Source organism: Tupaia chinensis, unplaced genomic scaffold (assembly GCF_000334495.1).
Source record: "Tupaia chinensis unplaced genomic scaffold, TupChi_1.0 Scaffold143758_1, whole genome shotgun sequence".
Lineage (NCBI taxonomy): Eukaryota > Metazoa > Chordata > Mammalia > Scandentia > Tupaiidae > Tupaia > Tupaia belangeri.
In genome coordinates this window covers 1389425-1417273 of record NW_006203607.1, presented here as the reverse complement: position 1 = coordinate 1417273, position 27849 = coordinate 1389425, and the positions used below count along the sequence as shown (strand labels likewise).

The window sequence follows — 27849 nt, the reverse complement described above, 5'->3', positions numbered from 1 at the left end:
AAAAAAAAAAAAAAAAAAAGAAAAAAAAAAAAAAGAAAGAGAATGCTCTCCCTAAAGTATCTCAGAGAATTATGAGCCAAGTCCAAAACAAAGCACAGAAACAACCACAGGCTCTGAGCTGGAACGGCTCTTCAGAAGCTGAAATCTGGGGCCAGACAGAGGCACATGGTCTTCTGTGAGGCAATCCCATTTGGGAAGGTTCTTGGTTCACGTCTAGAGATCTTCCTTAGTACCCTGGGAACACATGTGCCCTGGCTGAGGCTAGGCGTGGATTGTGGTGCCAAGACCCTGTTGGGTGCTGTCTCCTTCTATCCCTCCCTTTTTCCTCCCTCCCTCTCTTCCCCTGTCTCATTCATGGAAGAACTTAATAAATGAACTTAAAAAGTCTACAGTCCTGTCCTGCTAAGAATGAAGATCTGAGGCTCACAAGAGGATAGGGGATGCTCCCAGCTTACATGGTGAGGGGATAGAAACTTCAGTTTTCAAACTGCGCCCCGACAATCAATTTTCTACATCAATCTACTTGAGGCTTTTAGTGATTAGTGATTACTGAAGTGAGTAGTGAAACACACGAGAATAAAAATCGGATGGCATCTCTCATCTTAAAAACACTTGCTCCCTATTGCCTTTAAGTTGCAGTCTAAATTCCTTATCCTGCTCTCTAAGGACTTTTGTGACCCTGCCCTGCCTTGTTCTCCAGGTACAGCTGATGTCATTTCCTGTCACCGCCCCACGTTCTAGCAGCCCCACCTGTTGAGCTCTCTATTATGTTTGGCCAGATATTTTTTAGTACTCAGGTTTCAACGGTCAACCTGGGGCTGCCTCTCTCCTGAAGCTGTCTCTGACTGGGCCCCAACGAAGGCCGTGCCCGCCCCGCCTAAAGCAGTCTGCACGGCTGCGTGTCTTGACTTCGCTCTAGTCATTCACTTTCTCCTTCAAGTGAGGGTTTTCCAAAGTAAGGAGTATCTAATTAATTCCACAAATAGAAACGAAGCACCCATTACAGGTTATGTGCTGTTCCAAGCGCAGGGGCCCGAACACTGAAACAAAGAAGACACAGTTCATTCTCGTGGAACTTACCTCCTAGTGAGACAGGCAGAAAGTAAACGGATATTGGGTAGCTGGAAAAGTCATGACATGTTTTTTTTTCTTTTTTATAAAGAATTATTTTATTAAACTTTATTTGTGTATTTTATTTTTAATTTGATCAGAGAGGGAGGGAGGGAGGGAGGAAGGAAGGGAGAGAGAGAGAGAGAGAGAGAGAGAGGGAGAGGGAGAGAGAGCAAGCAAGCGGTCAGGCCTGGGACTCCAACCATGGTCAGTCATGTGGGAGTCCAGCGTCCTTAACCACCATGCCACCTGCTGTCCCCATGATGTGTTTTTCTATGCAAAAATGCGTCATGACTTTTCTGAGGACCCAATAAACTCATGCAGGATAAGGAGATAGAGCTGTAAGGGAAGTCTTCTTTGAGGAGGTGACATTTATGCCAAACTCCCAAAGGAGGTAAAGGCACAAGACTTAGGAAGATCTGGTGGAAGAGCCTTCCAAGCAGGGGACATACCAAGGGCAAAGATTCTAAGGTGGGAACATGTTCCATGTTTAAGGAATGGAAAGAAGGTCAGTGTTGCTAGAACCGAGTGAGCAAAGGGGAGAGTGGAGAAAGACCGGGTTAGACAGGAGGTGGCAGTTAGATGAGGTGGGACACTGTTGAGTGAAAATGAACCAAACTCATTCTCAGCATAAAGGGGAAACCACTGGAGACTTTTGAGCAAGGGAGGCACAAGATGTACCTAAAAATGCCTCTGCTTGCTCTGGGTGGCGTCACTGGCCGAGTCGCAGAGCCCGGCTAATGGACCAGTACAGAGGGCAGGTGCAAGGTAATTGTCATGCTTCCGGGTGGGATGTGACAATGCTGATGTGCACGACTAGAAGGAGTCAGATAAGTGATTTTAGAGGACCATGCAGAGCTCTGACAGCATCAGATGAGTTGGCATTCCAGAGAGGGGCGCCCTCTGAGGACACCAACACCGCTTGCTTTTCTGAGGGCGTTTATCCGTTTGGGCGTGGACTGAGACTCAACAGTGGCCTGTGGGGAAGAGCTCTCCCGGGGGAAAGACAAACCCGAGGCTGGTGTGACACACGGAAACTCGAGGAGCCCCTTGCACGTGGCCAATCTCTCCCACGGGACATACGCAGAATTTGTGGCCTGCACCTTGGAGCCACAAGACTAGGCCGAGAGCTTCTACATGTCAGAAATCTCCCATAATCTTGTGGTTTTAGGAAACAAGGTCTACTGAAAGGAGCAGGTCTCCCTCACACACCAAGCGGACCTCCTCTTCAAGATAGAGGCCATATTTTGAAACCATAAAGGGTGAGAGAGAAAAGAACTCAGTCCCAGACTTCTCGAGGGCAAGATGCTGTCCTGTAGTTTCACCCCTGAGGAGACAGAGATCTGTTAGGTTCTCATTCTAGAGCCCAGGAAGGCTCAGATCCAAAAATGGATAATCAGAGGTACAAGTCACACCTGGACTGGGTTAACCCATGGCTAGACTGGGCGATCAGGCCCTTATCCCTTTCTTCTTAGCCCAGAAAAAGAATTCTTTCCAATGAAAGATATTAGCTGAAGCCTGAACAGTTCTTTTATCTAAAATGTTTAGCAAGCCATATAAAAATTACTGATATAAAAGAGGCAAAACCAGTGTAATCAGAATTCAAGAGAAATACAGGCAATAAAAGGAGATGCATATTTTATCCAAATAACAGAACACACACAGATTTGAAAGTAATCACACTTAGAGGCCAAAGGGTGGCATGGTGGTAAAACACGGCACTACAAGACAACCTCACGTGGGAAGGTTTCTGGTTCAAGTCCGGAGACTTCCGTGGGTATGCTGGGCAGGTCTTTAATCATGATCCCGGCTGGCTAAAGGCTGTGGGTGAACTATGACATCAAGAACCCATTTAGGGGTGCTGCCTGTCACTCTCTGGAGAAAGAAATAACCAAAAATTAAAAAACCCACTAGGAGACGGTCTTGGTAGCCTAGTGGTTAAGGGAAACAGACCCTGCAAGGCTAGTCACAGTTTGCGTCTCAGTTCTGGAAAGTTCTGATGACCTGGAGAACTGGAAGAGGGGGATTGCAGCATGATCAGACCTCATGGAGGGTGCTTGTCTCTGTCTCTCAAGTGTGAGTGCGTGTAATCTATCAGGAATAAAGACAAAGGAGAACAGAAAGAAAGAAAAAGACTTTATCTGAGACACTCCAATGTTCAGAAGTGGGCGAGTAGAGGAGGGTCCAGGAAGGGAAAATAAAGAGTGACTCATGAATCCAGAAGAAAATGAGATGAGTGTGACGTCCCGGAAGCCAGGCGAGAAAATTATCTGGAGAAAGACGCACGTCAGCCAAAGTGATCAATGGAAACATCACCCAGTGTGGGATGCACTGACATCACGTGCCTCCCGTGTGGTATGATGAGGGTACTAGATTGCTTACGTAGTATCTCTGCCCAGAACTGAGAACGTGAATCGGACAAAGCAAAACAGAGGCACGTTCAACAAAACAACCAGCCTGGTGCTCTTCAAAATGTCAGCATGAAAAAAAGACAGGCCACCCTCTGGCCTGTCTTGTTTTCCAGAAGACTAAAGTGACACAACAATAAATGCAGTGTTTGATTCTGTACTGGAGCCTGACTTAGGGAAAAAGAAATGTTGCAAAGGATATTCGGATACTAGTCAAAATATGAAGGTTGTCTATTGGGCTATGGTTGATGCCAAGTGTGTCCTATCGGTTCTGAATGTCTAGTTGAGCCCAGAAAGACTCCCTAGGGGGCACTGTATGATTACCTAATACACCTGAAGATGTGTAGACCCTAGAATGCAGCAATTCCTACCTTTGGTAGAAACTCCAGAGAAATTCTTGCACATGTACATCAGAATATGTATAAAAGAATGCTATACCAGTATTATTTGTAGTATCTGAACATTTGAAATGGCTCAGATATCCCCTATTGATAAAATGGGCTTAAAAAAACAGTTAATACAGTTAGGGCCAGCCCTGCGGGTTGGTTAAGGGAGCTAGATCACCAGCTTCGTGGTTAAGAGGGCTGATCACTGGCCAACTGTGGCTCAAATCCTAGCCCCAGAGACTAAAAAACTGTGCTGTGCATGTGTGCCTAAAATCCCAGTGGGATGGAGATATGGAGAAGAGACTATGGTGTGATGATACCCCACTAGGGGGTGATTTTTATCCCCTCCCTCTTTGGTGAATGCAAATGTTCTCTAACAATTAAAAAAATGATTGTGTAATTAACAGTTCTCAAAGTGTGCTCTAAGACTCCCTCCCCCCGCCCCTGAGTCCTCAGAATTCTTCTGAGGGCCTTTAAAGTTAAAACTATATTCATAACAACACAAAAGCATTATTTGCCCTTTTCATACTCATTTTCCACAGTGAAAACTTGCAGAGGCTGCATGTGCGATGCCATCCTTCTGACAGCTAATGGGATGTGTGCTTGTGTGTTTTTTTTCCTTTACTTGAAATACACTTACTCATTATTATTTTTTTAACAGTTCTTTTTTGTATTTCATTTTTATATATAAACATGCATGTGTTTAACATATAGGTCAGATAAGTCTGGGCGTATGCATACATCCATGGTATCATAATCAAGGTAATAAACATATCTATCACCTCCAATAGTTTCCTGGTGTCCTTGGTGGGTTTATTTTTCTGGTAGTAGTAACACTTAACATAAGATCTACCCTCTTAGCAAGAACTTTGGTGCATAACACTGCTGTTAACCTTAGGCACTATGTCGTACAGCAATCTCTAGAACTTACTCGTTTTGGGTAACTGAAACTTCATATTCATGGTGCAGTAACTCCCCATGCCCCCAATCCTAGCTCCTCGCATCCACCCTTCTATTCTCTGCTTCCATGCATTTGGCTCTTTTAGATACCTCATGTAAGTGGAATCATGCAGTATTTGTCCTCCAGTGACTGGCTTACTTCACTTGGCTTAATGTCCTCCGGGTTCATCCATGTTGTCACAAATGGTAGGATCTCCTTTTTTAAGGCTGAATAATATTCCACTGTATGTACAGACCACATTTTCTTTATCCATTCATTTGTCGATGGACATTTGGGTTGTTCCCATGGAATGTGTGCTTGTATATTCCTGTTTTAAAAAGTTCTAAGTTTTAATTTCTAATACGGTGATATGAAGAGATATAACTCATATAAATAAAAGTTCTCTGAGGTCTTTAAGGATGGGAAAGGTTCCTGAGACCTAAAGTTTAGGAACCACTGATCTATATAGTCACTGCTTTGCTTTCTCTTTTTCCAATACACTTGCCTAGGAAAAAAAACAACCCTTATTAAATTCAACTCTCTACCCTATTGCATACCTGACCTTGAATAACTGAACATGCTGAATGGTTTCACTTTAAATGATTATAAATCCCAAGACTGTCCCATATTTATTTTTCTAGTAATAGACCATGGGATTCAAGCCAGGTCAGGAAGTTAGTGGTTCACTTTGGAATTGCTGCTATTACATGAAAAGATTCTGAATTCTTGGTTGGTACCCAGTACATGTTTGTAAAATAAAAAAGAAAACAGATATGAGACAGAACAAGGCTTTAACTGGCTCTTCGAAAGGCTAGAAAATAGGTTTTCTTCTCTTTTCCCTTAAGGCTAGATACAAAAGTCCATGATGCCATCTGGTAAAGACATGACCATTTCTGGCCTGAGAGATCTGGACAGAAGAAACCAACCAACTGCATTGAACAATTCTGAAAAATCAGATTATGTGGGTCATATAAACGGCTAGCGCTCACAGATCAGGCTCCATGCTAATTTAATGGCTTCTTAATAAATGGATTTTCTTAAGCTATCCTGAGGGACTCCGGGCTATAGAAGTTCTCATCAGGAAGCTCTGTCCTGCCCTTCCACATTCTAGCTTAATTATCCCAGTTTAAAAACAAAATTGGAGTGATGTCAGGGGACAAGGGATCTAATTGTAACTCTGTCCCTTAGGATATGACCTTGAGTTTGTCATTTAAACACAATCTTTTCTTATTTTTTCAAATGTGAGTGATTAAATGATTTAATGACTGTCCTATTTCAGAGAAAGATGAAAGAGATGAATATTATCCAACACATTTTGAGGCTACTGAGGTAGACAGAATTAGATTCTTAATCAACAGCACCACTTTGATGGAGTTCTTGTACATTTGTGGTTTCATGACAATCTTGTGAAGGCTGGTATTTATCACCTCTGACAAATGAGGACAGCACGCCTCGGAGAAGGGCAAGTGGCAGAGGGGAGGCATGATTCTAGTCTTTGGAGACTTGGCTGCATACACACTGTCATATAGCCCAGAGGAAGAGATCTCTCTAGACTGGCAGGATCCCAGGACCTGGCAATTTATGTCTTAATTAATCTGACCACGTCAACTAAAAATTTAGTAAATGCCAAACCTCGAGGTTTGCCAAGGATCTGAAGATGAGAAAAACCCAATGTAATTCTTGTCCTGTAGGAGCGCGATCTTTGCACGATCAACCCTAATGTAGTAGGTATGGGAGGTACAAGATACGCCTGGAACACCTTGGTCAGAATATAAAGTAGTGAGCCTAGTCACAGTTACAGGTGTGTGCCTGTAATCCTGGCTACTCAGGGGCTGAAGCAGGAGGATCACCACCAAGCAAAACTCTGTCTGAAGGCAAACAAAACAAAACAAAAACAACAAGAAAATAATGTGGTGCTCAAAGAATGATGGGCTCATGCCAAAAAAGAGCCGATTTCAAGGGGCTTCCACTTGCCAAAGCTGGGACAATTTGCACATCAAAGGGAACAGTGACACGATCAATAACTTCTTGAATGAAATAAGAATCCATAAATCCACACTGATACAACTAAGTGAGTAATTAAATAGGAAATATGGGAAAGCTGTTACTTATCGTACGATCCTAGCTAATAAAAGCGTAAGAAATGAGGAAATAATCTGGCAATAATTGATTCATGTAAGACTCATGAATGGGTGCTAAAACTACTGGTGGAATGTCTGATGAGAAACACGAGTTAGTCTCCACGTGTTTCTCCACAAGATAATTGATTACAGAACACAAAACAGCAACTCTGCAGTGAAAAAACCTGGTAGACCAGCTGGAATCAAGGAATTCGAGTTGCAATATGCAGTCATCTCCGGTGATAACGACCTTCTTGGAACACCTTCTGAAGGACCTGCCCGAGGGTGGTTTGCTTGGTTTCTTAGTTTTCCATCACAGATATGCTTTAGGCTGATAAAGCACCATAAACATTTCTCTTTGTTAATGAAAATCTTTCAGTGTTGGGGTCCATTTCTTTTTAAGAGAAAGTTTTGCTATAGGACATGTGCACTTGCTGGGGAGAGATAGACAGAGACAGTGAGATGAAAAGTGAGAAATCACCCTCCAAGGTGGATGGTCACGCCGCAATCCCTTCTTCTCCATTCTCCTCTTGGGACCTTGGGTACACATGCATGTGTCTGGTGTGAGTTTTAAGCCACTGGGTCTAGGACTTGAACCACAGTCAAGTATGTAAGAGTCCAGTAATGTAACTACTATGCCATCTGCTAGTCCCAGGGTCCATGTTTTTAAGCTTTTCAGGGAGCTCGTTGAGGTCTGCAAAAGCTTCTACTAAATCCTTCACTGTGAGTTTTATTAGGGCTTCTTCTGTTTCTTCTCCTGTAGTTCCCTTTTCTCCTGCATCTTCCTCAGCTCTGCACTCCTGTTCCTGTTTCTATGTCTAACAACTCCTCATTCATCAGTGAGTTCATTAGTGAGTTTAAGCCACCGGGTCCGGGACTCAAACCGTGGTTGGCTACATGGAAGTTCAGTGATATAGCCATTACACTAACTGCTGGTCCCACCTTGGCAACTCTTTTGAAGTCATGGGTGAACTTCTTGAATGTATTCCTTCAGATGCTATTCATTAACTCCTTGGTGACAAGCAGCATTCTCTATGCAGTCACAAAAGTTGTAGTCCTTCCAGAATTGCATCCATGTTTCCACAGCTGCAACGGTTGCCTGGTCAAAGGTCTTCCTCAGGGACCGAGTCTTAAAAGCTGCTGTAACTCCTTGACCCACTGGTTGGATTGAGGAGGTGGTGTCTGGAGGGAGAGACACTCCGATATTGGGATGAAGATCGCCAATAAAAGGAGAATATGTGACAGCGTTACCAGCGTTAAGTAAAATCTTGAAAGGCATTTTATTATACAAACAGTACTTCTCCATTTTGTTGGCAAAACAATTCAGGAGGCGATCTAGGAAGTGGAGCTGATTCATTCCTGACTTATTGTTCCTGCAATACACTGGCAGTGTGTGCCCACTGACAGGCTCGAAGGCCCTGTGGTTCTCATTGTGCCCGATCACAAAAGGTTTCCTTTTGTGGCCTGCAACATTGCCCCCAAGCAAGACTGTTGTCCTATCCTTAAAAGTCTTGGAATCTGGCATTGACTCCTTCTGGACCAAAGTCCTTTCAGTCATCTATGGGGAAGTTTCATCCACATTAAGGATTTGCTCTGGCAAATAAGTTTCTTCTACAATCAGCTTATCTAAAGTTTCCAAACATTCTTCAGTTCCTTTAACATCCGCACTCACAGACTCACCATTTACATTCACATTATGTAATGAATAAATGAATTGTGTAAACCACCCAGAGCCTGCAGCAAATTCAACACTGAAGTATGGTCCAGCCATCTCTTCCACCATCGCATAACACAAAATATTTTGCTTTGGTAGTGACTGTCATGGTGCTGAAGAGATACACTTCTGTGTTTGTTCTTCATTCTAGGTCATCAGAAATTTCTCATATCCTTTTTTTTTTTTTTTTTTTTTTAAGAAATTTCTCCCATCTTATATTGAACCTTCTCAAATTCTAAGTCTCACTGCCTTTAATGAAGCAAATCCAGCCACAGTTCCTGTCACTTTACTCTTGTTCTTCAAGATCAAAGCTATGGTGAACTGGAACATGCCTGACTGGTGAGCAGTAACCATCACTGATCTTCCACCTTCATGGTCCTTAATTATTCAATTTTGTTTCCAGGTCAAACACTTGACATGGCCTCTTACTGGCAACATCAGCAGCGGATTTTGCATGCTTAAGGGTCATGAAGCACAAAACATTAAAGATTAAATCAAGCACAAGAGAAAATGATGCAATCAAGAGATGAAAGTGGGTATTTACCCAAAGTATAGAAAAGCATTCAGTTGGAAAGACACTTGCATGTCCATGTTTATTGCAGCATTATTTGCACTTGCTATGACATGGAATCAACCTAGATGCCCAATAATGGATGACTGGATTGAAAAAGTGTGGCACATATACCCTATGGAATATTACTCAGCCATAAAAATACTGAGGCCCTGTCATCTGATACAAAGTGGATGAATATGGAAGATTCAATGCTAAGCAAAGCAAGTCAGACTATGAATGACAGACTTGGATGTCCCCATGCAATGTGCACCACATGTGTGCACTTGATGGTAGAGACTGGGAGGTTGGAAGACATAAAGAGCAACAGAGACAGCAAGTGTCAATACCAGAGACTGTATGGGAGGTGGTGGACAGCTGTGAGTGGGAAGGAGGGAGGGGCTCAGGGAAAAAAAAGACAAAGAGTGTAAAGCTACTGTGTAAAGTATTATCTCTGACTTGCTTGACATGCAATGCATTTATGCTTTGAGAACCCACATTATGAAAGAAATGGTAGCAAGCACGAGATGGCAAAGGTGCTGCTGCTAGAACATGGCATACTGTTTGACAGTAAATTTTTCTTTTGGTAAGTAGAAGGAATATAAAATAACAACAAAAGTACAGTATCAGACAGAAAGACAGTAGTTTATCACTATGAAGTATTATGTACTACACATAATTATGTGTGCTATACTTTTTTCTTTTTTCAAGTTTATTTATTTCATGAGAGACAGAGACAGAGTGAGAGAGAAAAAGGGGCATCACCAACAAGGACTTCATGCTGAGATCTACCCCCAGCCTCAGTCACCTGGAATACGGGCACAGGTGTGTACCCTACTGACAAGCATAGAAGACCTCGGGATGCAAACCTGGGCCTTCCCATGTGGCCCAGGCAGCACTGCATCACTGCTGCCCCACTGCTCCTGGCCTGTGCTATGCCTTTATACAACCGGCAGCATTTCCAGCTCCATTATAGCTTGTGGTCCATTGCTGAACAAAATATTAGTGGAGCACGACTGTAGTTTTACCATGCTATTGAGCCGTTGCAAAAGTCATGACGCATTTTTGCATAGAAAAACAGAAAAATTCATCATGACTTTTCCAATGCCCTGATATATCCTTCACATAGGGAGGGAAAAAGGGAAACAAATCTTGAATTTCTCTTAAGGTTTTTTTCATAGTGGTCTTAGTGTCAAAATCCTGAAACTACTTTATATGTATGATCCAACTGATGTTGGCTCTCACTGAAGAAAAAGGGAGATACGAGATATCTTACCAATCTATGAAAGTGGACAATGTTCCAGGATAGCTGTTGGACAGCTTTTCTTCTCCTCCAACACTCATTCCTTCTGCCAGTGGTTTTTAAACTTTAGTCTGCATCAGAATCTTCTGTAGGGCTTGTCAAAACTCAGATTGCTGGGCCTCAGCCTCTGAGTTTCTGGTCTTGTAGGTTTGGGAATTTGCTTATACAGCAAGGTCCCAGGTGCTGCTAAAACAACTGGTCAGGGGCTACACTTTCCGAACACAGCTCCAGATGGCGTCTTCTAGCCTCCTGCTTTAAAATTCTACCTGCATAACCTCCAGACTAACATCAGAAGCTTCACTGTACAAATTTACATTAGAAACCTTCCTTAACTCCAGAATCTTAATAAAATTTTCCATCTGACAATTTTTTACATTCCAAAATAATGTGTCTACACCTTAACTCCTGATTCATCTCAACCTCGGCTCCAGACTCGCACTTCCCAGTCTTCTCTGTTTCATTCTGTTCTGTCAAAAGGCTCAGGCTAAAAACTTGGGAGTCATTCTTGACTCCTCTTTTTCTTGGGTGCCACGTCCTAGCAGCAGGTTGTCAGCTATAACTTCAAAATACAGACCATTTCTCACCTCTCCCTCTCTCACTTCCTCAGTCTGTGACACCCTCATCTCTGATCTGTGTAAGTTCAACAGGTTTTTAAATAGTTTGTCTCTGTCCTTTTAGTCTAATTTCAACACACTACCTGAGTGAAGCTTTTAAAACATGCTTCAGTTCTCACCTCTGCTCAACACCTGCAGTAGCTTCCCATCTCACCCAGGTTAAAGTCAGGTCCTTATGCAGACTTACTGATGCCTGCACGATCTAATTCCTTATTAATTCTCTGGCCCAATTTCCTACCACTCTTTGATGCTGCTGCTTTAAAAAAAAATTTTTTTTTTTTGGCCATAGGGCACATGTACTTGCTGCAGAGACAGGCGGTGAGAGGAAAAGTGAGATATGACCCCCCCAACAAGGGGATGGCCATGCCACAATCCCTTCTCCATTCCCCTCCTAGGATTTTTGGCAAGCACACAAGCATGCCTGGTGTAAGTTTCAAGCCATTGGGTCCTGGATTCGAACTGCAGTTGGCCACATGGGAGTCCAGTGACATAACTGCTAGACCATCTGCTGGCCCCTCCTAATACTATACTTTTTGTTGTATCCACTAAGCCCTGCCTAGTTTCTCACTTCATCTGATTTTAGTTTCTTGACATACGCCTTGTGCTTCAGCTTTCAGAACCATTCTTCTTCGTTTTTTAATGAGAAAGGGGGAAGGGTATATTAAAATTGTTAGAGGGCACATGTGCTCACCAGAGAGAAAGGGAGAACGCACTCCTTGGGGGATGGCCACAATGCAATCCCTTCTCCTCTATTCTCCTCTCAGGATTTTTGGGCATGCACACATGCATCCTGTGTATTTTTCTTTCTTTTTTAGAATTATTTAATTTATTATTATTATTTTTTTTTTTTGGAGAGATTTTCGCTATAGGGCGCGTGCACTCACCAGACAGACAGAGAGAGACATAGAGACAGAAAGCGAGAAATCACCTCCCAGGGGGGATGGTCACGCTGCAATCCCTTCTCCTCCATTCTCCTCTCGGGATCCTGGGCACGCATGCACACACGCCCAGTGTGAGCTTTAAGCCACCGGGTCCGGGACGCGAACCAACTGCTGGTTCCCTCAGGATCTTGGGCATGCACGCACACGCGCCCGGCGTGAGTTTAAGCCAACGGGTCCGGGACTCAAACCATGGTCGACTACGTGGGAGTTCAGCGACATAGCCATTATGCTAACTGCTGGTTCCCTAGAATTATTTAATTTATTATTGTTTTTTAATTCGAAGAGAGAAAGAGAGGGAACTTGAGAAAGTGAGCTGCCAGGTCTGGGACTCAAACCATGGTCAGCCACATGGGAGCCCAGTGACCACCACACCACCTGCCGGCCCTGCCAGCATATTTTTCAAGCTGGGACTCAAACTGCTTAGTTGACTATGTGGGATAAAGCTGCCTTAACTGCCACATCGCTGGAGGGCCCCAGCAGGGTATTTTTGACAGGGCATCTTGCCATGCCTTAATCCCCCTGCCCCAACCTCTGAGGAATCACAGGTGTGGATCACCACACCTGGCCCATTTAAGCTGGTCCGGGAATTGAACCCAGGCTTCCCAAGTGGCCTCAGACTCACACAGTGGTGCTCTACTTCTTGTGCCACTGCAGCTGGACCTACTTTGGGCTAACTCTGAAAATTTCAGTCTATTTTTTTTACAACTATTTTAATAAGCACCTGTTTTTGTAATACACATAAATTTAAAATTTAATACCGCCCAAGAAAAACTCACCATACTTATTACATGCAAACAACATACAACATTTTCTAGCTAATCCAAATAAAACCTGAAGTGAAGTGACTTACATTGATTGGGCCTCGATTGCCTTAAAAAGTAATGGCATTAGAGTAGAAAATGATTCTTATTTCTTGAGAGTTTAGTGTGTGCCAGTGATTGTTGTACTCTATGAACTCATTTAACCCTAATCTATGACAACCCTGTGAGCGACTCCTACTATTGCCCCCAATTTAAAGGTTAAGAACCAAAGGCTAAGAGAGGTGAAAAACTTGCTCAAAATCACATAGTAAATCGAAGCAAGCTGCAGAAGGAAGTCAAACTAGCAACTTTTTCTACCTTATCTTTGTTCATATCTCCTCTCCTCTAACACAACTAGATCCCCTTCTGTGCCTAGAATACTGCCTGCTCAGTATGTGCGAGAATTTCAGTATTTTAGATGAATTTACTGAATTTTCAATTTGCAATGTCGTGTATTATGTGGAAAGGTGGGTGTAGGTCAAGAGATGGATATCACTAGGAATGACCTGATAAAAACTTCCTAATGTGAAAAATACCACGCACACATATTTTTTTCTGAATACACTTGAGGGTGAGCTCCTGTGAAGATAGTCAAGATGAGAACTTGAAAAAAAAATATTTTTTAATTTGCTAGTGGGCATGTGCACTTGCTGGAGACAGAGAGAGGGAGGGAGGGAGAAAACACACTCCTTTTAGGAGTCTGGACATGCATGCACATGTGCTCAGTGTGTTTTTCAGGCTGCTGGGTCTGAGGTGTGAACTGCTCAGTTCAGCCATGTGGGATCCAGCTGCCTTAAACACTGTGCCACTGACTTGTCCCAGAGGACATTTTTTTAAAGACAGGGTCTTATGGTTTGGGTAATGTCTGTCCCCCAAGGGTTTGTGTTTTGGAATTAGGTCCCCAGTGTAACAGGAGGTGGTGATGCCTAGCTAGTGGAGATCACATCACGGAGGCACTAGTCTTGTGAGTGGATTAATGCTGCATCATAAGAGACTGACTGTGTTCTAGCTGTCATGAGAAGGGGTTGGTTCCTGTGCAAGAAGGCTGTTATGAAAGGAAGACAGTGGTCCCGGGTTGATCTCCCTGCATGCCACCATCCTTTCTACTTCTGTCAGCCATGCTGTGACGTAAGCCAGTGTGATGCCAGCCCTACATGTTTGGACATTCCAGCCCCCAGAACTGTGAGTCAAATAAACCTTTACTTCTTTATGAATCACTCTGGCTCAGGTACTTGTTAATAATCCAATAATGAACTAAGATGGTCATGATCCTCCTGCCTCAGTCTCTCAGTAGCTGGGACTACAGGTGCACTACCATGCCTGCTTTGTCAGACAGGTGTCACTATCCTGTCTACACCGGCTGTGAACTCATGGTCCTCTTGCCTCTTTCTCCTGAGTTGCTGGGACCATGCCTGGTTTTTAGAGTAGTTCAGGAATGAAATATGGCCCTCCCATGTGGTTTCAGGTTGCTGAGTGGCAGCGTCAAACAGCACACATTACTATGGCTGGAACAAGAACATTTTGAGATATGTTAATGTAATTCTGAAAACACACACACACACTCAAGAAAAAAGAAAAGTATGGTGGTACACTGTCACTTAAAAGCACAAGTATCCAGAGAGGCACCATAAGCCCCAATCCCAACCAGTTTCGGGTGGTATAAAGCAGAGGGAAAGACGACTAGAGACTGTACCAGGAGGATGGAAAGCAAGGATAGAGCAACTTGTATGAGCTCAATGTACCCTTCCCAGTGCCCCTAGGTGGCACTTCCAATCCCTTTAATGCCATGGAAGTTAAATTTTCCTGGAATATCTCAATTGACATAGCTGGCTGCACAATCATGTACACAGGTGGGACTACTCAATTGGAAGTGACTTTCCTGTGAGAGCCAACTGAGTTGTATTTTCTAAGGCTGAAGATCTGATAGGGACTGAACATCTGATAGCCTGAAAAGCTGACTTCTGACCAGATGTGCAATAACTTGTTTTTAAAAGAAAGTTTCTTTCTTTCTTCTATGAGTAAGAGAGTCAGAGAAAGTGAGAGACAGAACTACCAACAGTGTCTTCAAGACAATATCCACCCACTGCTTCGGCCAGCCCATGGTCATGGGTAGTGCATGCTTGGTGTACTCAGAGGGGTCTCCGGATGTGAATGTGAAACCTTCCCACGTAGGTCACCCTGGCAGAGTTTTTACCACGGCACTATCATCCAGCCCCCAGTAGCTATTATTAGTGCTATGAAGGATCCTTCTCCCTCTCCTGGGCCTTTTCACCCCCATGTATTCCAAACGCAGCACAAATCACTAGCTGCTGGTTTACGGGCCCTGGCGTTTCTGGTAGGTCTCATTACCTTCCTAACAGATCACAGTTAACATTGAGGTAACTGGCTGAATCTTAACCACAGTACCTCTAGATGGAGGAGGATATGATAAATAATGAGTCTGAAGACTACATATTGGGAAGATGCTAAGCTCATGGATACAAGTTACATAAAACTCTAATTTTCACTTGAAAGCATAAATTTATCATTGACAGCAAACGCTTCCCTGAAATGACCAGCTCAGTTCATTTTGGAGAAAATACCTGCCAACTATCCAAATTTAGTTGTTCTTTCTTTCAAGAAAAAGACAATATTCCATTTAAAAAGTGGCTAATTCACTTTGCAACCCAAACAATCACACAGTATTCTTTTTTTTTTTTTTCTTAGACCATCATATTTGGATAATCTAAAGATGGAGAAACTGAACAGGTTAAAAATGTTGCCAAAGCCCACACTGCTAAAGCTAGCCAAATTTGGATTTTTGGTCTCTAAAGTCTATGCTTTTTCTACTATGCTCTTCTGAAACCAATGACAAGAGTGTCTCCCAAATAATGGAAAAAAGATAAAGAGCTAAACACGCCTAGTTATAAGAATAAAGAACATTAGGGTCTGTAGCCTCCTGGGTTTCTCTCAATAATCCTTAGCTAGGAGTCTTAGCTGCCCTGAGAAGAACTCATAACTGGACTTGTCTTCTCTGCATCCACATTGGAGCACATGGAATTGAAAACAAATTCATGAAATGTAAGCTGGCCCCACCTGTATGTGTGCATGTGTCTACATGACATAGAACATGAACAATAGAAAAGGAAAAAGGACAGGGGAAAACCCATTTGGTTTTTCCATTTCCTGGACTGGAACCTGATTTTCATTCATGGCAGTGCATCCTCGGCCTTGACACAGTCATTTAGAGGATGTGTTCTTTATTAGCTTTGTTCAACTTGGCTGGCTTCAGCTATGTGCTTCCAGCTGGGCTGAGGCCAAGGCTGAAATTCCACTAAATTCGAGTTTGCTTAAGAAAGTATAGGCTGCCTCCTGCTTCTATCTAGCTTAGCTCCCACTTTTGGTACTGCGTGTCTGGCTCCCTCTCCTCCTCCTGATTTTCATTCCTATAGCTCAGTTAATACTCAAGTTAACTGCAGAGAAGAGGGCTCTATCTTTGCAGAACATAGTCTGCTAATATGCCTGGACAAGTCTAAGCCACTCAGAGGTAGCATGAAAGCACACTGTGAATGAAGCATCTGATAGTCACCCATAGGGTCAAATGACTAGCTTTCAGCTTTCCTTAGCATAAGATGGTAAATTTTAAAAGCTTACAATCAGGGCCAACTGGTGGTATGCTGGTTAAGAAGGCTAAATCCCACGTAGCCAACAGTGCGGTTCGAGTCTCAGACCTAGTGGCTTGAAAAACATGCCAGGTGTATGTGTGGGCTTGTCCAAAGTTCTGCAAGAAGGATAGAGAAGGGATTGCAGGGTGACCATCCTCCCAGGAGGTGCTTTCTCACTTTCTTTCTCTCCCTCTTTCTGTCTTTCTCCAGTGAACATATGTACTTCAAAGCATGAACAATTATTGTACGTTAATAATCATTGCCAACTTCCATTTCCCCAAATTTAAACAAAGCATGCCTGTCTCAAGTTTTAAGTCATACACACACACACAGCTTCTGAATTTTATAACCAAGTATCCCAGACTTGTTCCAAGTTCAGCAGTTGCTGAACATCAGAGCTGGCTTGGCCCCCGGGCACTTTGGGAGCTAACAGGGATCCAAGGAGAGGCAGCGAACAGCTGGCACACTGGAGTGCCCTCGGGTTCCGGTCAGCCTGGGACCAGGGAGCAGACAGTCGCAGAGTCACTGCTAACTACTCCAAGGTCATTAAGCTATACGGTACTGCAGAGGCGGAAACGTCCTTCGAGATCTAGTCAGTCTCTCGCACATAGAATGACTCGCCCAAAGATAAAAACAGGTCTGCGGCTCAGGCAGGACTAGAACCTCTGATATGACACCAGACAGTTTCCTTCCTTCCAATTTCTGGTCAGGATCCAGAAGTTAAAATCCAGGGTGTTGGGCCCAGCAGGTGGAATGGAGGTTAAGGCGCTGGATCCCACTGACTCTGCGGTTAAAGTCCTGGACCTGACATGCTGGGTGCATGCTGTGTGTGTGTGCCAAAAATCCTGAGAGGAAAAATGGAGAAGGGATTGTGGCATGGCTATCCCCTCTAGGAGGGGATTTCTCTCTGATGAGAGCACATGCCCTATAACGAAACAAAACAAAATGACCTCTAGAGGGTCAAATAAAGCTTTGAAAAAGACAGCTCAGACTGGGGACAGCAGAGGGGAGCCACGAGTGAAGGCAGTATGGCTCAAAGTAACCCCTGACTGTCAGCTCTACTCAAAAGTCTCCACGGCCCCTCCGACACTCATATATCAACAAGAGCCATGCCACTTAATTGTATCTTAAAACAATTACACCTAGTTCCGAGCTACCAGGAAGATGAAAGTGTGTGTGTAAGAGAACACAGAGCCGGCTCCATGGCCTAGCGGTTGACAGCTGGAGCCACAGGGCTGACCATGCAGTCTGAGTGTGATCTGGGCCCAGGGCCTTGAGAAGCAGGCGGGCCTGTGTATGTACACGTGTCCAACATTTTGAAAGGAGGGAGAGATGGAGGGGAAGGGACTGTGGTATGACCACTCCCCACGGGAGATGCCTTCTCTTCTCTCTCTGGCAAGTGCACACGCTCTCTAGGGGGAAAAAAAAGCACGTTAAACGAATGTGGTGGTGTCAGTTGGCAGGGCAGTGGTAAAGGGGACACGCTGTGAAGCAGTTCCACAGGAATGCTCAGCATTGGGAACCAGCAGTTAGCGTAATGGCTATGTTGCTGGACTCCCACGTAGTCGACCGCGGTTCGTGTCCCGGACCCGGTGGCTTAAAACTCACGCCGGGCGCGTGTGCCTGTGTGCCCAAGATCCCAAGAGGAGAATGGAGGAGAAGGGATTGCGGCGTGACCATCCCCCCTGGGGGGTGATTTCTCGCTTTCTGTCTCTATGTCTCTCTCTGTCTGGCGAGCGCACGCGCCCTACAGTAAAAATCTCTCCAAAAAGAAAAAAGAAAAAAAAAAAAAAAGGAATGCTCAGCATTCAGCTCCAGGGGTGGCCCATGAAGGGAGTCTGACCGATGGCTGGGGGTGCACCACAGCGTTGAGACCCCAGGCTGTCTCTGTCTCTCCCTCTCTCTTTGTCACTCGTGAAAACAATAAACAATAAATAAATGAATGCTGGTATTTTTTTCCCTACTTACCATGAGCAAGAAACCTTTTCGTCTTAAACTTTTAAATATTTGTACACTAATGACTGGAAGGAAGGAAGGAGGGGGCAGTACGATTTAGAAAGAGAATGGATTTACACACAGGGAACATCTTGTTTTGTGAAATGAACTGAGTAACCGCATTTTTTCCACATCAGATCACTTGCTCCCGAGCCAGGACACCGAGATGCTAGAGCTCTGCTTTACGGAGACGGTGGGACCTTCTGAGGGCAGGAGGCAGGAAGCAGAGTGCTGCCGGAAGGCTGCTGGAACGATGCTCTAGAAGTGCCTGCTGGAGTAAGGTCTCTACCTTTCCAGGCTGGTCCTTCTGGCCACCTTCTGTTAGAAAGCCAAGGTCTCCACAGAGACACAGAGGAGGAAAACAGGCAGCGGACTCCTCTGGAAGCACCAGCCACGCAGGGAGTCATGTGTCTTATCAGCGTGGCGAGCAGCCAGGAAGGAACGCCTCCAGCCATTCCTGGACACAAAGCATCTCAGCTCTGACTCTGGAGAACCGCTTAACTGCTCCAGGAGATTCCCAGTCCAATGAAGAGAATTCTCTAGGTGAGGAAGTGAGAATTCAACCTACTGACTGAACAAAGCCCAGAGTACCATGGGTTGCCCTGCTTAGCCTCGTGTAAACAAAAATGATTCTACTACGGGTGCCAAAGCACCTCTCTTCCTGTGGCTTCCCAGGTTGGACCTACAGAGCTTGTGGTGGGGTGGCCGCGACTTCTCACCTGTGCCCATGGCACCTGCTCCTGGCCACATCTCGCGGAGTGGCACTTTCCTGAGCCAACAAGTGTGTCTCCTTCTTACCTGCCCCATGCCCTTCACCTCAGTGCCACTGTCCTAACCACGCAACTCTCACCTCTTCCTCAGTCACAAGTGCCACCATGCAATCCATTTCCCACAGAGCAGCCCAAGTGACTTCTTATAGATAAGAGCTTTATTGACATATAATTCACATACCTTACAATTCGAAGTGTTTTTTTTTAATATATTCACAGGGTTATGCAAACATTATCCCTAATTTTGAAATAGTTTCTTTTATTAGCCCCAAGATAAACCCCATGCCCACTAGCAGTCACTGTCCCTTCCCCCGACTCTGCCACCTCAGCCCCTGGCACCTACTGGTCACCTACCATCTACTCATCGCTGTAACGGCCTGTTCTGGACATTCACAGGGTGCGGTACAAGGCTCTGAGCGGCTCTGCTCACTGAGCATGATGGTTTTGAGGGTCGTCTGTGCTGTGGCAGGTATCGGCACATCGCTCTTACATTGCCAGTGTCACAGTCTATGGATATGTCACATTTTCCTTTGATAAACAGTTGACAGAATCATCTGATATTGTCTTCTCTCTTTTTTTTTTTTTTGGAGAGGTTTTTGCTATAGGGCGCGTGCGCTCGCCAGAAAGACAGAGACATAGAGACAGAAAGCAAGAAATCACCCCCCAGGGAGGATGGTCACGCTGCAATCCCTTCTCCTCCTTTCTCCTCTTGGGATCTTGGGCACGCACGCACACACACCTAGGGTGAGTTTAAGCCACTGGGTCTAGGACTCAAACCACGGTCAACTACATGGGAGTCCAGCAACATAGCCATTACGCTAACTGCTGGTCCCTCTCTATTTTTAATTGCCAGGAAGCGTGAATGCTTGCCAGAGAGAGAGAGAGAGAGACAGAGACAGAGAAAGCACCCACTATCCCCAGTGGATGTGGTAATGGCATAACCCCTTTTTCCTTCATTTTTCCATCCCCTCAAGATTTGGGGCACAAATGCACAGGTGCTCATTCAGCCTGTTTTCAAAGCCACCAGGGCCGGGATTCAAACTGCTTGGCCATTGAATCCAGCTCCCTATGCATGATGCTTAGTCACTGTGCTACGCGCTGGCCAGATGATGCCTTATTTCTTGATTTTACTGTTTCCCTTCCATCTCACCCCACTAAAGTGGAAGTGCCACAGGACAGGTCTGCGGTTCACTGCTGTATCCCCTCAGCTGGGCTTGGACTTCCTGGCTACTGTGAATAGCGCTGCCATGAACATGCATGATGCATTTTTGTGTGGCCATGTTTCCTGTTCTCTGGGGTAATGCCTGTGAGTGGGACCACCAGGTCACACAATGACGCTACGTTTAACATGCCAAGTAACTTCCAGACTGTTTTCCCAAGTGGCTGCAGTGTTTTACAACCTTATCAGCAATGATGAGAGCTGCTGCTTTTTTCCACATCCTTGACAATACTTATTATCTGTCTTTTGATTATAGTCATATCCATCAGTGTTAATTTTTTTTTTAATTTTTTTTTTTTATTAAATTTTGCCAGCGTGTGTATATGCTTGCCATAGAGGGGCAGAGAGGGGAGAGAGAGGGAAAGTGAGACAGCACCTCCTCCCAGTGGGGGATGGCCACACCACAATCCCTTCTCCTATATTTCTCACTCCTTTTGGTATTCTGGGCATGCACACACACGTGCCTGGCCAGTGTTTCGAGCACTGGGTCCAGGACCTGAACTGTGTGGTGAGCCATGTGGGAACTAGCCAACTTAACAACCACACCAGCGGCTGGCCTGCAAAGCGGTATTTCACTGTGCCTCTGATTTGCATTTCTCCGATGGTGATGTTGAGTTTATCAGCCATCTGTATGAACTCTTTTTTTTTTTTTTTTTGGAGAGATTTTCGCTATAGGGCGCATGCGCTCACCAGACAGACAGAGAGAGACAGAGAGACAGAGAGCAAGAAATCACCCCCCAGAGGGGATGGCCACGCTGCAATCCCTTCTCCTCCATTCTCCTCTCGGGATCTTGGGCACGCACGCACACGCACCCGGTGTGAGTTTTAAGCCACCAAGTCCGGGACACGAACCGCGGTCGACTATGTGGGAGTCCAACGACATAGCCATTACGCTAACTGCTGGTTCCCATGTATGCAGTCTTTGGAGAAATAGCTATCCAAATCTTTTGGCCACTTTTACATAAGGTTGTCTTTTGGATTGATGAGTTGAAAGTGTCCTTTTACATCCTGTATACAAGTCCAAGTGATTTTAAAAATGCAAATCAGGTCTTGTCCCTCTCCTACTTAGTATATCCTCCACCGGCTCCTCAACACATTCAGGATAAAATCCCAAATCCTGTCTGTACGGCCCTGCGTGATGTGGCGCCTGCCCTTCCGCCGGCATCACGGTGCCCCATTTCCGTGCACGGACAGTGCGTCCTCGCCGTGCAGTCATGCTTTGCCCTTGGACACAGCGCGCTCCTTCCGACTCAGCACGTCGGCGGGCTGCCCTCCGCGTACCCGGAGCTCTCTTCCCCGGGGCCTCCTCCTCACTCAGGCCTCAACTCAGTGCTGACTTCTCAGACACATTTCCCTGAAGAGAAATTCTGTCTAAAACAGCTCCCCCTCCGCAAGGAAACTTTTAGGGATGATAGATATGTTTTGACTGTGGTAACGGTTTCATGAATGTGTGTAAGTATATATATAAATTTATGTCAAAACTTTTCAAACTGTACACTTTAAATACGTGTCCCTTATAATTCAATAAAGCTATCAAACAAAGACGTCCCTTTGTAACTTTACCTTTATTGCCACTATCTTACTTCTTTGAGGGAAATCATCTTATTTCTATCTATAGAAATTACCTATTGGAAATTGCCATATTTTAAAAATGTAAATGTTTGCCTCCTGTCTCACCCTCCTAAAACGGAAGTGCCACGAGGGTGGGACGTCGTGCGTGTTTGTCACTGCTGTAGCCTCAGCTCGGCTGACAGTCAGGTGCTCCGTAAACACTGGCTAGGAAAATGAAAGAACTCAACAGAGGTTTTGAAAAAAGATCTTCAGACGGTAGAAGGGGTGACCTTCCCTGCCCTCGGGTTCACCACTACTTTTTTAGACTTAAGAAGATGAGATTATTATTCTTTATTAAGAACAGTTCTATAAAAATCTATCCTGGATGGTCAGTACCACTGCCATTCATCGAAAGCACCATTTAGAGTTCATTTAGTCTGTGGGACTGTTCTAGTGCGTACATATACTCTCCCACTGGTAGGGGTTAGTTTTATAATAATAGTTCTATAATGATGATGATAATATAGCATGTTATAATAACAAGTTAGTATAATATACACCATTAGTAAGTATAATACATTATATAAAATAATAATAGTGGCAGTAATACAATAAAACAATAACTTAGTACTTGCTGTTTGCCAGATGTAAGCATTTTACCCATGGAAGCTCATTCATTCCTCACACTAATGTTATGAAGTCGGTGTGCTTTTACAGATGTGGAACTGGAAGTTTAGAAAGGTAAATTAACAGCTCAAAGCCGCAGTGTGTAAAAGGCAGAGCCGGGAACTCACACTCACATCTCTATCTCAAAGCCCACGCATTCTGCATGCTACTGCAGAGCTTCTGGAGCATTTTTACCACACTGTGTTACTCCGGCTTATCTACAAGGAAGAGGTGTACCTTGAGAATGATACTACTCACACGCTGGAGTAGGTTAGGGTCTAGAGTAAGAGAGGTAAGAAGCTAGCTACCCGAGATAAACCAGGACATTTAGAGCAAGAAATCTGTCCCCAAATCCCAGGCCTGGCTTCATTTGACCCTTAACTCTTACTGTGTCTAGCTCGTCTCTGGAAGACCTCGGCCGGTAGCTGGGCTGGTGGTCCTGCTCCTCCCTGCTCCCTACGGATGCTCCCTGAGGTAGCTGATGCTGACCATGACGCCCCTGGGCCATCTCCCTTTCATCTGGGTCCTGGGTTCTGGGGCCTGTAGGTGAGCCTTTACCTTTGGTGCCAGGCGGCTGCAGGTTGTCTCCAGTCAAGGAACACCAGCCCACAGGGAAGATGTCCCGGGAGTCGAAGCGGCACCAGTAGTCAAAGGCCCCTCGCCACCCATCAAAAGTGACAAGCACCTCTGAGCCCCGAACCTCCCCAATAGTGGCTGGGCAAATGAAATGAGGGTTCTTCCTGTCCACAGCTTCTAGCTTCATTCCCATTTTGAAGAAGTTGTGGGAAGGTGATGGTGGCTCCTAGATAAGAAACAGAAATATACAAACCTAGACACAGGAGAGAGGCTGAGGCCAATAGACTGCTGACTCACTCGGAGGGTTGAAGTGACTGCTATGTAAGAGTGACCATGGACATCTAGTCCGTCTTTTAAGTGAATCTGAAAGTATGCCTCAATATTACTTAATCCTAACATTTTGACATCTTTGCTTCAGACTTTTTTTTTTTTAAAGGAATAAAAGGTTACAATCTCCCTTTGTCCCTAACGCATTTCCGTGACCTTCACCTACCACAGAGGTAACAATTATCCATGCATGTTGTTATACTTTACTATATACGTGTGTATATATATATTTGCATGCTCTTAAATTTTATATAGATGGCACGTGTCATTCTACGACTTGCTTTTTTGTTCAACATTTTGTTTTTAAATGTATTCACACTGATAAATTTACCTCCAGTTTAATAACTAATAGCATCCCACTGTACGTATGCAGCATGATTTATTCATCTGCTTGATGGACATGTAAGGTTGTTTCCAATTATTTACTATCTCAAAAGTCTGTGTGCATGTGTGTGTGTGTGTGTGTGTGTGTGTGTGTTTTAAAGATCAAGTAGCTGTGACTACAGGCATGCATGCCACTCAGTTTCAAAGGGTCCTTCCTGCACTGTTGCTCTGTACACAGGTGGGAGGGTTTCTTTAAGATACATAGTTGGTGCCCTATAGCTGTGAGTTCTAAATACAGAATGAAAATCCAAATGGAAAGCCTCGTGGCTGAGGGCCAATGTTGGTTGAACCTATAGACAGGGAACTACAAAAATGAAAGGCTTACTGCAAGCGACTTGGGCATCCTCAGAGTTTGGTATCTGTGGGGGAACCCTGGAGATGGATACTGAGGGACAACTGTATATCTAGGAGTAGAATGATTGGGTTATAGGGTAGACACATACATCCTCTGCTTTATCAAATATTGTTAAATTGCCTTCCAAAGGGTCTGAATGTCTGCTCTCACCAGCAGTGTAGAGTTCTTGGGTACTGATTTGTTGTACAGTTTCAGAAAAACGTGCCGTGCACTCTGGTGTGCCTCCTTGGTCTCACTAATACTGTACCAACAATACAGTTCCACTAAATGGGCAGCTGGTAAAAAGTCCCCTACTTGTCAGTCTTCGGTATTGTCTTGGCTATTCTCTCTTTTTCACCTCTCATGTGAATTTTGATCAGCTTTCCAAGTTCCGCAGGAAAACTCTATTAGAATTTTAGCTGGAATTATAATTAATTTATAGATCAATTTAGGAAGAAATAGCCTTTGTTATGTATGATCTTGAGCCTTCCTATCCATGAACATGATACTCTTTTCCATTCGTTAAGACTTCCTTAATGCAGATGCGTTCTTTTATATACAGTTTTCAATCCCATCTATAAATATCTCATGCTTTTTACTAACATTTTTCTAGGTATAATTCTATTGTTAGCATAAATAATTTTAAAAGTTTATTTTCAAACCAGTTGTTGCAGTTAATTAGAAATGAACTGATTTTAAAATATTGATCAACTGAGTTGAAGCATTATCTAATGCTGACGAACTTACCACTTCTTGTTTGGCTCATTTTTATTGAGATTTGTATTAAAATATGTCCTAGTGACTGTGAATTTTCCGATTTTGCCATGTAATCTGGTAAAGTTTTGCTTTATATACTTTGAAGCTGTAGTTTTTAGAAGTATGTACATTTAAAACTGCTCCATCGTCTTGGTGATATGGAGTTTATCATTAGCTGGTGACTTCCTTACTGCTTTTGCATGTCCTCTGTCTGACTTCAGTACAGTTCAGAATAGCTTTAAGCATTTTCATGTTGTTATGTTTCAGCAGTCTCTTGTACAAACAGAGCTAGAATTTAAAAAACAACTAACTTATGTCTGATTAAACTGAGTTTAAGCTCGTTTTTGTGATAACTGATATATTTGAATTGACGAGTCTCTTATTATCTGTGTTCCCATTTAATTTCACTTTTAAAGCTTCTTTTTCCAACCAACTGAGTTTTCTTCCCTTTCCTCCTCTTCATTGATTCAGAAATGAACATTCTGTTTATAATCCTTTGCTGGATCCCCTCAAGAGTTTAACTATATGGGTAAAACAACAATGTGTAAAATTCATCTTCACTTATAGCCTCAAGCAATACAAGAACTTTAGATGATTTTAACTCCTAAATCTCCACTTGGTTGTACTGCCAATCCATCGTGTTGCTGTTCCGGTTGGTAACCCTGAGACAGGCAGTGTGCGTGGTCAGCTTTACCCAGCGCCAGCCACCCTCTTTCCTCATTGCCTCTCGCATCTCATTCTGGCTCAACTTTCTTCCTGAAATGTTAAGTTGCTCTTTTAGTGGATGTACTAGTGTCCACTTAGATTGGCTGTTTAAATTTTTGGATTTTTCCTTGCTTCTGAAATAATAATATAGCTAGATGTAGAATTTTAGGGGAATGACTGTTTCCTCTCATTTCTCTGAAAATAGTATTCCATTGTCTTCCGGTTTATACTGCTGCTGTCAAGACGTGTGCTGTTGGCTTAACTGAAACTCCTTTAGAAAGTGTCCTGTTTGATTACTTGCTCACACCTTTTCTTTTGCCTTTATCTTCCTATATTTATACTATGGTGCTTTAAGTGTGTAAGTGTCTTCACTGCATACTTTGTTAGTAACTTTTCAAATACTGACATTTTATTCTAACTAGTCTTTCTGAATTTCACGTTCAATGTTTATCGAACCTTGTAATATACGTATATTGGACCTTCTACTGTATGTTATTTTATTAAACTTTCTTCCTTTAAATTTGACCAGCAAGCCACCAGGCCTGGGACTCAAACTGCGGTCAGCCATATGGGAGTTCTGTGCCCTTAACCACCATGCCACCTGTTGGAGCTGAACCTTCTAATATTTTTATCTTTGTGTTTTCTCTTTCATATTTTCTACTCTTTATCTCTCTATGGTGCAATCTGGGAAAACCCTTTACACAGCTTTTGGGTAATTCCTCTTTATGTTTAAATTATGTGTCAGGACATCTGGAAAGCCATGATGAATTTGTCAATGAAAAAAGGGGCCATGATTTTCCAGACAACCCAATAAATACCTACGTATTAATTTTTAATTTCAACGGTTGACATTTCTACAAGTTTCATGTGTAGAAATTAAGTTTGGTCTTTTTTCAAACTTGTCTTTTAAAAAACAGTGTTTTGCATTTTTCCTCATTTTTTAATTCTTTTAGTATACTAGTCATTTTCAAATACTTTATTTATATCTGACATTTCTCTTAACCTACAGTGCTTGGGATTATGTTAACATGTGGTGTGTCTACTGACTCCCCATTAGGTCAGATTTGTTCTGAGAATGTTGAAGAGCTTTGTAATTCGAGACTACATGCTCGTCTTTAGTGGTACTTCATTGTGGGACTTCTGTGACATCAAACCCTCTAGAGAGATTTTGGGTTTGCTACTGTCAGGTACCCAGAAATGTCTCCATCCAACTTGAGTTCCTAGGCAACACAGCGACTGTCAGACCCTGGACTACAAGAGGGAACTCTGTCACCGGAGGGCGTGACGCCACCCCATCCTCGGCCAGAGCCCAGCATAGACTGTCCTTCATCAGTGTAATCGTTTCACCTGAGGGGTAGAGATTTGAGGACTGCGATACGGTGTTGACGTGGCAGCCTGAGTCCATTTCCTCGCCTCTCTCGGGCCCAAGGCCTCGCTGAGTGTATCACTGTGCCTCGTAAACAGAGAAGACTCCCGGGAAGTACGACTGACAAAGGCCCTTATGACAGCGCAGACTCAGTGCACACATTTCACACTCTTGCTTTTCTTTCTTCATTTTTAGCCTCTAGAGTTTTCTTATTTCTGGTAAGCTCAGCAAAGCACTGAAAATAATATTTTTTGATTTCTTTACCCTTCCCCTGCCCCAGACATTTTAAAGTATTTTGTAGTAAAAAAGTTTTTACACTGCCCAATATACTGTATTTTGGAGACCAAAATGTTCTCAGGGTTTAGATTTAACTAGTAGCATAGCAAAACATAATTCAATCCCCTTTTCGGTAAATCTCACCCCATTAGAGCATTCAACTGATAGCAGAGGGAATGTCTTACCTTTTGAGAAACATGGACAAAGACAGGTATGGATCCCTGCTCTGTCACTGACTAGCTATGTGATCTTGAGTGAGTTTCTTACGCAGACGTACCTGTTTACTTAACTATTAGATGGAAATAATAATTTTTGGTTCACAAAGTTAGCTGTGGATAGTAAATGAGACAGTAGATTTAAAGCCCCAAACATATTGTAGACACTCAAAACATAG

The 27849-nt window shown here is 43.7% G+C and overlaps 1 protein-coding gene and 1 long non-coding RNA gene across 10 annotated transcripts in view; one reads left to right on the top strand and one right to left on the bottom strand.

Annotated features, from left to right (window-relative positions):
• The window catches only part of LOC114005415 (uncharacterized), a 39655-nt gene extending 19970 nt beyond the window's left edge, over positions 1-19685 (top strand). Inside the window, exon 3 of the long non-coding RNA XR_003547266.1 lies at positions 18663-19685. This is a non-coding gene — a long non-coding RNA (uncharacterized LOC114005415). The remainder of the gene's footprint in view (positions 1-18662) is intronic.
• Positions 1-27849, bottom strand: part of SCMH1 (Scm polycomb group protein homolog 1) — a 131022-nt gene that overhangs the window by 35321 nt on the left and 67852 nt on the right. For all 9 annotated transcript variants that reach the window (XM_006164917.2, XM_027766888.1, XM_006164923.3 and 6 more), the window contains one exon: positions 23290-23533. In XM_006164917.2, the coding sequence (XP_006164979.1) occupies positions 23290-23533 (244 nt within the window). The remainder of the gene's footprint in view (positions 1-23289; positions 23534-27849) is intronic.